This window comes from Lacerta agilis, chromosome 4 (genome assembly GCF_009819535.1).
Source record: "Lacerta agilis isolate rLacAgi1 chromosome 4, rLacAgi1.pri, whole genome shotgun sequence".
Lineage (NCBI taxonomy): Eukaryota > Metazoa > Chordata > Lepidosauria > Squamata > Lacertidae > Lacerta > Lacerta agilis.
Genome location: NC_046315.1, coordinates 74669957 through 74680811, shown reverse-complemented (window position 1 = coordinate 74680811; position 10855 = coordinate 74669957). Strand labels below are relative to the sequence as shown.

The 10855-nt window shown below is 45.7% G+C and overlaps 1 protein-coding gene across 1 annotated transcript in view; it reads left to right on the top strand.

Annotated features, from left to right (window-relative positions):
- Positions 1 to 238: 238 nt before the first annotated feature.
- The window catches only part of UXS1 (UDP-glucuronate decarboxylase 1), a 37891-nt gene continuing 27274 nt past the window's right edge, over positions 239 to 10855 (top strand). Inside the window, exons 1-2 of the mRNA XM_033147653.1 lie at positions 239 to 338; positions 9422 to 9449. Coding sequence (XP_033003544.1) covers positions 239 to 338; positions 9422 to 9449 — 128 coding nt within the window. The remainder of the gene's footprint in view (positions 339 to 9421; positions 9450 to 10855) is intronic.

Here is a 10855-nt window from a genome sequence, read left to right as displayed (position 1 = left end):
GAAAGGAAAGGAAAGGAAGAGCCGCTTTGGCGTGTGCGCGCGTGCGCGTTGTCGTCGCCGCGGCCGCGAATTGGCTCTCTTCCGTCGTCAGCGGCTTCTGCTGCTGCCGCTGGTGGTGGCGCGGCGCTCCGGGGACCCCGGCGTCGTGTTTTTGGCAGATGCTTGGCGGCGCCTGAGCTCCGTCCGCTGCGCTCCGGGCCTCCCTGTGCCGCCGCCGCCGCCGCCCGCCCCGCCGGGGATGCTGAGCAAAGGGGCGCTGCAGCGCGTGCTCTCCGCCGTCAACAGGAGGAGGAGGATGAAGCTGCTCATGGGGCTCGCCCTGGTCGCCTACGTCGCCTGTAAGTGCCCAGGCAGGGTGGGTGGCGTCTCCCCCATTCATTCGCCTCTTCCCAAAATGGAGGGGGGGGGGTCGCTGCTGCGCACTTTCCCTCCACCCCGCACTCGCCTCTTCGGTTTTTCATTATTGCAAATTGCAGCAGCTGAGGGGTTGCACCAAACGCTGGAAGGGAGGGAGGGAGGAGAGCGACGTAGTGGGGAGACAGATGTGACATAGCAATTCCGGGAGGTTTTTTGCAAAAGGTTCTGGGGGGAGTCAAGAGTTTCTGGTGGAAGTTTGCAAAGTCCCCGTCGCTTCTTTGCGTATTTGTTTTTCAGCGGCAGCGGGGAGGAGGGAAACATCTTGATGGCGCTTTCTGCCTCTTTGGGTGGCTTTTTTTTTGGCGCGGGGGGCGGGCGGGTGTTGTCCAAACTTTAGCAAAGTCTAAAAGCGAAATGCCCCAAACCTCCGGCCGTGAATGTGCCTCCAGGTTAGGCCCCGAGTCCTTATTTGAACACTGACCAGAGTGTGCTTTGAGATTTTGTGGTGTGTGTGTGTGTATTTGGCAGTGGAGGAGAGAAGCTTCTCTGTGTTCTCAGGTGATGGCAGTGTAATAGTTATGTCTACTCAGGAGTAAGCCCTGCTAAATTAAAAAAAGGTAAGTGGAGTCGGCACCCGCAGGCTGAATCAAACAAAAAGATAGTTGTGTCCTGTGTTTACGATTTGTATTTACCACAGCTGTGTCTCTTTTTGGCTGGGAAACCTACCGGTAATAAGAACATTCTGCTGCTGGTTCTCTGAACTATAAACTAATGGCTTGCTCACAGGACCTGTTTCTAGTGTCCAGGTTTATATTCTCTCTCTTTCTCTCTTCACCTGCCTCCCTCCCCCTGCCAGAGTTGCATTGTGGCAAATGTCCATCTCACCACCACAAACAGGGTTTGCTTTTTCACATCCATTAGAAGGTGTCAGTCAGTCGCTAACATGCTGGAAACTGAATCGCACACATAAGGAGGCTCCTTCTAGACTAAGGCCAGCTTGTGGGATTTTTCCACAGGGAGGCGTGCACTAATGTCACGACAGCAGATCGTGATGTTTTGCAGTGAAGTATCTGGCATTGTATGTGCAAAAGAAGAATCAGATGACATGTCAGCAGTAAGCACAGTACAACCTGTAAGCACAGTGCCAATCTGTAGAAAAAGTTGGACATGTTTGTCTCGGCGTCACACAGGCCGAGGAGAACCTTGTATGCCATCCTGACACCATGGAGGCAGGGCACTATAAAAAAAGTGTACTAAAGAGAAACGGCAATTTTTCACAAACCACAAATTGAAGGATGTCAGCCTGAAGTAATTGTACTTTAATTGACCTTGCATGTTTTGTAACATGAAGGCTGAAGCAGCGTGGAAGTTGAACATATATCCTGGGAGAACCCGCTTGTCCAGCCTTCCCCAACCAAGTCCCCTTCAGATGTCGTTGGACTAGAGCTCCCATCATCCCTCACCATTCACCACAGTGGCTGGGGCTGATGAGAATTACTGTATAGTCCAAAATATTGAAGGAACAACAGATTGGAGAAGATGGATATAGCCAGGGCATTTTTTTCCAGCTGGAACTCAGTTCTGGTACCTCTCAGGTGGGTGCCATTGTCTTTATAAGAGAACAAGGTGGGCACCTCTTTTTGTAGAAAGATAGCACAGAATATAACCCACAGGGCTAGCTCAGGCAGGTGCTTTCCCCATGGTTTGCTACTGAAGTGATCAAAGATCAAACCTGCATGCAGATCATCTGCTTTCCCACTCAGCTGTAGTTTAATGTGGGCCTTGCTTTAGAGTCTGCACACTTCAGCACCGACATGGCTCTGTTGTTTTTGCTGTGGAAGGAAGGAAAGTGTCCATTTCTGCTTTAGATAACAGTGGTCAAATCCCTGAATTTGGTGGCAGTGGAAAAAGCAATAAAAACACAATTAAAAATCAGTATAAATATTTAATTTGATGTGCTGATTTATTTATTTGTCATCAACCATTAATCCACAGACACCATGCAGACCACCTGAATGATGCTTGCGGAATAATGATGGTCCAAACCATGGGCCACAGTTTGGAAACCTATGGTTTAGGGCTTTTTGTACATTCAGGCTTAGACATTTCAGGCTTGCAATACAGGCACGTCTGATGCACTGTCTTGTTGCACTGATAAGGAGTGAGGAGAAAATCGCTAGAGTTTTCCTGGTGGCTCATAGCAGTTTCCCACTCCGCTTCAAAGGAGAAACAAACAACAGTCCAGATAGAGCAGTAGGCAAACTGAGGGCACGCTCTTCCTTGCGTAATGCAATGTCTCCAGGGTTTCCTTATTTAGGGGCATTGTAGTCATTTAATGTAAGGACAAGCCCTAGGGCTTCAGCTGATTACTTTAACGGGTGAAATAATGCTTAACGTTCTAGAGTATGTTGTAGACATCACCTCTTGTCTTGGGTGGTCCAGAATGGCCTAGAAATATTTAAGTAAGTAAGTGGGATAGTGAAAGGAAGTATTTGAATGTGTTTGTTGAAAGTGTGCCTCAGGTTCATTTCAGCTACTTAACTGGCATAGCCTGTGTGTGTAGTGGAATAGGCTTGTCATCTTCTGCAAGGTGTGTTGGTTGTTACAGTTGCTGCACATTTGAAAACTCCTAGTATTAATAATAATAATAATAATAAAGAATATAAATGTTTCACAAACTAGTACACATAAGCAGGAGGATGGTGATGTGGAGGAGGGACTTTTATTTCTTGTCCCTACTTAGGGTGCAAACAATGGCCACTTGGTGTCTTAAGATGCTAACGCTGACTAGTTTTGTGACACCGCTCTCATTCCGCCCGCCACGCAGTTGTTCAATTTTAACAGTGGTTTTTTTAATGGATATTCTATAATTTGTGTAAATTGCTTAGAGGTTGCGGGGTGGTTAAGCAGTACAGTATGTAAATTCCCATGAGTAAAAAATAATCCTCATAGCAGTCACAATAGTATGCAAGCTAGGCAAGAAGCGTTGCGCTGTCAAAGGGACAAAATATTTCACTTCTGAGTGTTCAGAAATTGCTGCTTGGCAATAAAAGCATTTATTTAACAGAAATAAGGCAAAAAAATTCTGTTGGTAGCACAGAATCCGAAAGGCAATTGCGGTGAACTTTTAAGTTCCTCCGGAATGGTAGCAGTCTCAGTAGCTTAACTCGAGGTAGTAAATTATGTGTTACTAAGGGGGGAGGGGTCATCGCTGATGTTCTATATATTGGGTTGTTTTTCTGTGTGTGTTTGCTTTGTGAGGGATTGGCCCCAGAGCAACAAATAAATAAGTATTTTCTGGAAGGGTGATACGTTTTGTGGTTGCTGGTTTTCCTCAGTTCTCTGTAGAAGTCAGATAACGCTTAAGTGCAGTAGCTTTTAATAGCTGAGAAGATCGATCCACTTCTGCAGGTCGATGCGCTGGCAATAGCTGTTTTGATGCTTCCTTGAAAAATGATTAAGTGGTTTTGTGGCAATGGCCTATATCTCCACCCCCTTATTTCAGCATTGCCATTACAGGAGTGGTTCTGTGGATGATTCATATTTGCAATATGGTAAAATATTAGCACTGACATACTGAAACAAAAAAAAAAAAAAAACTAGGTGCAGTTCGTCCAAAACAAAGGCATTTGTTTTTTTTAGATTCTAAGGAACATGTACTTGTGGCTGAATGTTTTTCAGAGCCACCAAGGTAGCTTCTGTACCAGAGCAAGGCTGAAATCCAGGTTCAGTTAATGTGCTACAGTGGGTAAAAAAAAATGCCTGCCAAGTCAAAGAGACAGAGGGTGGGATTCAACTAAATGTGTCCCATCAGCTCAAGGATTTCTGCTTGTGCAGTGGGACTTTTACCTTTCTCCTCCCCCTGCATGTCCCCACACCTGCCCAAAATGTGCTCCAAGGGTTTGGAGGGAACCCCTAGAACAGATTTAGGGGTGGCCATGGGTCGGGGAAGAGAGAGATAATGTTCCGAGGTGCAAGCAGAAATCATTGCACTGACAGAACGATCACCCAGCGTTAAGGTCATTGTCATCAACTTTAAAGCGAATGCTTGCTAGCTGAACCTTGGAGCATAAAATCAAACTTAATCTTGGCCTTCGTGGAAAATACATCATTTTTTGACACGTCTGCTCTCAAAGATAGGTGCACCATGACTTAGTCTGGTGTGGGTAAAGTGCCTAAAATTGTAATGTGTCTAATTAACTCTTATGGTTCTGTAATTAAATCGCGACAGGAACAATTGGCTCATTGTCCGCTGTAGTTAATGGTAAAATGCAGCTAATGGATTCACAAGCAGGGCTTTTGTGGGGGGGGGGGGTTGGTGGCTTTGAAGTTTCTTGGAAGTTAATAAAAGAATTGCTTTTCTGTTTATGCAACCCGATAGGGTCTTGTGACTAAATATCAGCTCGATCAGAGTAACTGTTGCCACAGCATTTGTTTGAGCTTTTGTTTCCAGTGTTTTCCGTCAAACAATGCACACCCGTTTTGCCAGAATGGAGTCGCTTAGAACTATGTAACAAGGCAGTTTTTAAAGTAGAAAAATAGATAATAAACTACACTGCTCCCATCCCACCTCCAATACATGGTATAGCATGTGAAGCAAAAATTTACTTAATTTGGATGCTTTCCTATCTTCCCAGTTATTCCCCATTACTTACTCCCTATTGATCACCCGTTTCCTCTTTGCAGACTGCTAAATTGCTATGTTGCTCACTAAGTTGGCTTCTCTCAACTAGATCAAGAGAGTTTTTGGGAGCTGCCGTTGGTTGCATCCAGAAGGTGTGGTGTCCGTTGTAAGGTCCTACTGTTTTGGTGCTGTTGGTGGGACACGTTTAAACATTTTCAGCATTGCCCGTGCTCGATTCCCACGAGCCCTCGTGCGTGATCTGCTCGCAGGCATTCTGTCGGCTCTCTTTAAGCGGATGTATTGCTCCTGCTCGCAGTGCATCATCCCCTTCTTAATTCACACAATGAACGATGAGCATCCTAAAAAGGGAGCGTGGTTGAGGGGGAATCCTCACCCAGGCTTTTAGTTCATTTCAGTTAGGTTCACTGTATCTGTGCCTCCTTTGAAACGAAGTGCTCATTCATCTTGGCTTGGAGGCTTCTAGCATTGGCAGATAAAAAACCACCTGTCCTTGGTGCCAGTGTGGTGTAGTGGTTAAGAACGGTAGACTCGTAATCTGGGGAACCGGGTTCGCGTCTCTGCTCCTCCACATGCAGCTGCTGGGTGACCTTGGGCTAGTCACACTTCTTTGAAGTCTCTCAGCCCTACTCACCTCACAGAGTGTTTGTTGTGGGGGAGGAAGGGAAAGGAGAATGTTAGCCGCTTTGAGACTCCTTAGGGTAGTGATAAAGCGGGATATCAAATCCAAATTCTTCTTCTTCTTCTTCTTCTCTTTCCAAGTGTCTCCAGCATGTAGCATTTCTCCCCATCTTTGGTTTCCATGCCCCCAAGCTTGCACTGAGTCCACCGCATCCCCTTTGGACAACCATAGACATTTTTGCCACCAGTTCTTGAGAATGATTCATCCCTAAGTAGGCAGCTCACCAGCTTCTGTTGCCTCCCCCCACCCCCACCCCCAGATCAGTTTAAAAGCTGTTCTACCACCTTTTTCATTTTAAGCACCCATCAACCATACAAAATACCATAAGACTGTTTTTTCCCCGCTTTAAAAATCATGCTAAAAAGTGATGGTTGTCTTATATGTGGGTAGTGCATAGGGTGGACGTTTGATTGGTTGCTGCCGCGTCTGTCAGCAGCTATTGTGCGTGTGATTGGATGCTGCGTCAACAGGTGGTGTTGACTGGCTGACGCTCAGGCAGTTGGGTGGGCAATTGGCAGCTTCTGCCGGCGATGGGACAGACGGGAGGCGGATTTTGCGGTGCGTGTGGGTGAGCGATTTTCGGCAATCCCCCCTAAGAAAGGCTCAACAACCCTGGGTAATCCCCTCCCCAAAAAATGTTCGACAGCCCTGTGCCATCTCCCCCCATTTTCTTAAATTTGATTTCCCCAAAATAGGGGTCGTCTTATACATGGGGGTGTCTTATAGCTGGAAAAGTACGGTACTTTGATTCTGTGAAGGATGCACATTATCGGGAAGGCATGCTTAAAATCTGGAGCAGGTTTGTTGATTTGTTCCCATGGCTCTTGGCAACCCGGCTGGCTAGCAACCAGTCCATTAAGTGTGCCTTGTGTAGTGAATGGGCCTTGGAAGTGTGTGGACATGCCCTTAAGGCAAATTAAGGTCATTGAATAAATGCTTTGTGGTGTGTGGGTGTTGTGTTCTGTGCACTCCTCAGAGCAACTTGCAACAATTTTAAATTACAAGGTCATAGAACATACTAAAATGCATACACACACACTGTTCAAATAAGCTTAATCAGGAACTGTGTCTGGATTCAGGATATATTAAAGAGAAGGTTGGAATTGTTGCTTTGTTTTGCACATAATGGTCAGCTTGTTAAATTTATAAAGCCATCATCGAAAGAATAAACTCTCAATTTACTGAAGATGGTTATTTCAGTTTTCTCCCATATTTTCTTAATAGTTTAAAAGTAATTAAGTGTTTCTGGGTGCTCTTACTGTGATCAGTAGCTTAAAACAACAAACAATTTTTAAAATGCAAAAACACTAATTACAATGCATTTGATACTATTTTCTCTGTAGACAAATAAGAAAGAGCTAGCATTCTGTTTTCAGATGATTCTGTCCTGATATGTAAAACCATAGAATTCAGAGAAGGCGAACTCCCCCCACCCCCAGTGACTGTATATCTGAGTTTCTAACACAGCCTGGCAAAAATATTCTCCCCCCCCCCCCGAACTGCAGTAGTACGGAAAAACCCACCCCCATTCCCCAGCTGGTTGGCAGAGGAGCAGGGGTGGGGTGCTCTGTGTCTATGGGACGCGGATGGCATTGTGGTCTAAACCACTGAGCCTCTTGGGCTTGCCAAACAGAAGGTCATTGGTTCGAATCCCCGCCACAGAGTGAGCCCCTGTTGCTCTGTCCCAGCTTATGCCAACCTAGCAGTTTGAAAGCATGCCAGTGCAAGTAGATAAATAGGTATCACTGCGGTGGGAAGGTAAACGGTGTTTCTGTGTGCTCTGGTTTCCGTCACAATGTTCCGTTGCAACAGAAGTGGTTTAGTCATGCTGGCCACGTGACCCGGAAAGCTGTCTGTGGACAAACTCTGGCTTCCTTGGCCTGAAAGCATGATGAGCACCGCAACCCCATAGTCGCCTTTGACTGAACTTAACCGTCCTGGGGTCCTTTACCTTTACCTTTTTTTTGCTCTGTGTCTTCACGTCTGTGCTCTGCACTCATGTCTCTGCATGCACGAGAGGGAATGTGGGGTAGCTGCTCACACTTCTGTTTTGGCCATGCTCTGTCACCACCAGGAGCTGGGTTTTTGGGAAGCGTTGGCCAACAGCGAACATGGCCGTCAGCCGGAGAAAGGAGTTGGCCACTCTTAACGATATGTAGAATATTTCCACGTGAAAGCACCCAGGAAGCAAGACAAATGCATTTGACAATGCCAGAATATATTAGGGAACTGTAAGCAGGCATTTGTATCTATCTGACATTCCTCCTTGACTACAATGGTGTGAGTTCCCGGGGGGGGGGCGGAGGTGTGTGAAGGTGACTTTGGTCTCCTGGCCAGCAGCAGAAGCTGAAGTTGCTTCACACCTTGCAATTCTTGGAGCAGCTGGGGTTCTTCGTGGACAAGGAACCCGATGTCTGGGGCCAGGCTGGCATTTCTTTTACCTCTTGAGTTCTTCCTTCCGGGAGTCCTTGTTCTTCTGGACCAGGAGCAGGGGACACCAGGCAGTAAGGATTGAATGCGCCACCACCCCCAACTTTCTTCACTGGCTCTGCTTTGCCCCTCAAGCATTTCTGCCAGGTTGGAATGCGTCGGTGTAGTGAGTCAGTGTGGTGTAGTGGTTAAGAGCGGCAGACTCGTAATCTGGTGAACCGGGTTCGTGTCTCCGCTCCTCCACTTGCAGCTGCTGGGTGATCTTGGGCTAGTCACACTTCTCTGAAGTCTCTCAGCCCCACTCACCTCACAGAGTGTTTGTTGTGGGGGAGGAAAGGAAAGGACAATGTTAGCCGCTTTGATACTCCTTAGGGTAGTGATAAAGCGGGATATCAAATCCAAACTCTTCTTCTTCTTCTTCCTTGAACTGCCACAATGCCTCTTTCTTGCCAAGTTGGGTGATGAGAGAGATTTGTGTCAGTGTGTATGGAAGCTAGCTTATTTTGTAGAGCTGAACAGTTACTGGTACATCCATTGCTCTGCCTGCTCTTTCTCTGTGCCCCCCTCCCCGGCATGTGACCCATGGAAAGTTGTCCCTGTCTTACCATAGAATTGTAGAGTGGGAAGAGACCACAAGGCTCATCTAGTCCAACCCACTGCAATGCAGGAATCATCTGCCCAACATGGGGCTCAATCCCACAAAGCTGAGGTCAAGGCTCCCTTTCAGACATGATGTGTGCTCAGTGGGGCATATGATGCAGGAAGGTGGAAAATTAAGGACCACTTAGTTTGCTATAAGATTTCCATGCATATGGTACTTCTGTAAATAAAACAACGTATAACCTGGTGGTATCTAGTCATATCTGATGGCTTTTTTCTGCCCCCCCCCCGGCCTGTGGGAAGCTTCACAGAACAGTCTAGTGTGATTGATGTATGTGATGATAATATATATATTGTACGTTATTTCCTACTTTGAAACCTTCTGTGAAGTAATTTGTATGCGAAGGAGAAGTATATTAAGCACATCCAGATTTGGGCTACCTAAAGCTTGTTGGAGCTTGAAATGCTGAATGTTTTCCTGACTGTGACAATTAACATTCAGTACTTTCGGAAGGTTAATTATTTTGGGATATTTCAGCATCCCAATAGTCCTATAATCATTTGATATATACAGTATGACTTGTTTTCTGGAATACCTGCTCTGACCCTAATGAAGCTCACCTCGTTAATACCTGAAATGAATGTCTTCTGAATTGATTTAAAATATTTTCAAGCAACACTAATTCATTCTTCTTCTTCTTTTCCCACAGCTGTATGGGGGAATGTACTCAACATGAGGTAACAATGAGTGCTTCTTTTTTTCTTTTGTATGTCTGTGAGGATGTGAAGTAGAATTATTATTTCTGTCAGAACAACAACAACAAAAAGTATCGTTTTCTCCAACCTTCCTTTCCTTCTTCCGTGGAATGGAAGATAACGGGAAACATTCAGTTTCTCTGATGAAAAATGTTGTTGTCAGCCACAAATTTTTGGCATGAGAAGAAAAAAAAGTGTGGGACAAGGCCCTATAACTGTTCTACCTCCCCCCCCTTACTGTCTCTTCCCCTTTTTCCTGCGGTGAAAACTCGGGAACAACAGTGGTAGATTTGTCATTAGTGAAGGCATTGCATGCGTCCTACAGGAACATTTTTTTATGCTGGAGACAATATATGAGTAGCATGCTGCTGTTTTTGAAAGGAGCATGCCTCTTTGAGCAATATCTCTGTTGGGATTAGCCATGCAGATGCCCTTCAGAAGTTTATCGGAGTGGGGAAGAGATTGCCACTGTCGTCTTTGCAAAAAATGTGGGTCATGTCCAATGTTAACCATTCCATTCACTCTGTGTAATGAAACTTCTTTCTCTTCTCCCTTTGCATCCTCAAAAATCTGCTCCAGGGGGTTGCCTGGAGCAGAATTTGTGGGCGTGCAGGAAGAGGAGAGAGAGAATACATCCTATCTGTTTGCACAGTGTTTGATACAACTCTGTATCCTTGACTCCCTCTGCCCCAATTCTTTTGTGTGTGCTTTGCAGTCAAATGTTCCAAAAAGCTTTATCAAGTATTACGAGATTGCATTCAGCAGAGCTGTATGCTCCTTCCAAAGAAAGAAAGAAAAAGGCCAGATTGGATTACTCCATTGGTAAAAATAAACATTTACTGGTGCTAATCCTGTGGCTGAAAGTGAGCTGGGTTCTTTGCTGTAGAACTGTGTGTGTTTCATTGGCTCTGATTGTGTTATCAGCACTTGAAACCCATAAGATTAAACAAGTTCAGCTGAGGATGTGGTTTCACCCAGTGAACCTTTTTTTTTTTATAAACGACTCTTAAGGTAACAAAACAGTTTTAACTCTGGAGTAGCTAACCTCTGGCCCTTCAGAAGTTGCTGGACTCTTGACTCCCAATATCCCCCTGCCAGCACAGTCAGCAGCTGGGGATGATGGGGGTTGTAGACTACCACTGAGGGCCAGAGGTTAATCACTCCTGGTTTAACTCTTTTACTCCAGAACAAGGGCATATATAGCCACAGGTTTCTGGTGTATGAAAGGGCACAGGATTGACTTGTAACTTTCAGGGGCTTTCCACACTTTTTATAGAGCATAATATCTGGGAAAGCATTTGTGCAAAGGTGCGCATGACCCAAGCTTCAGATCACGCATGGCATTTTATGTGCTGGAGCTGGGTCTGCACGAACCCAGGAGTTTTTCT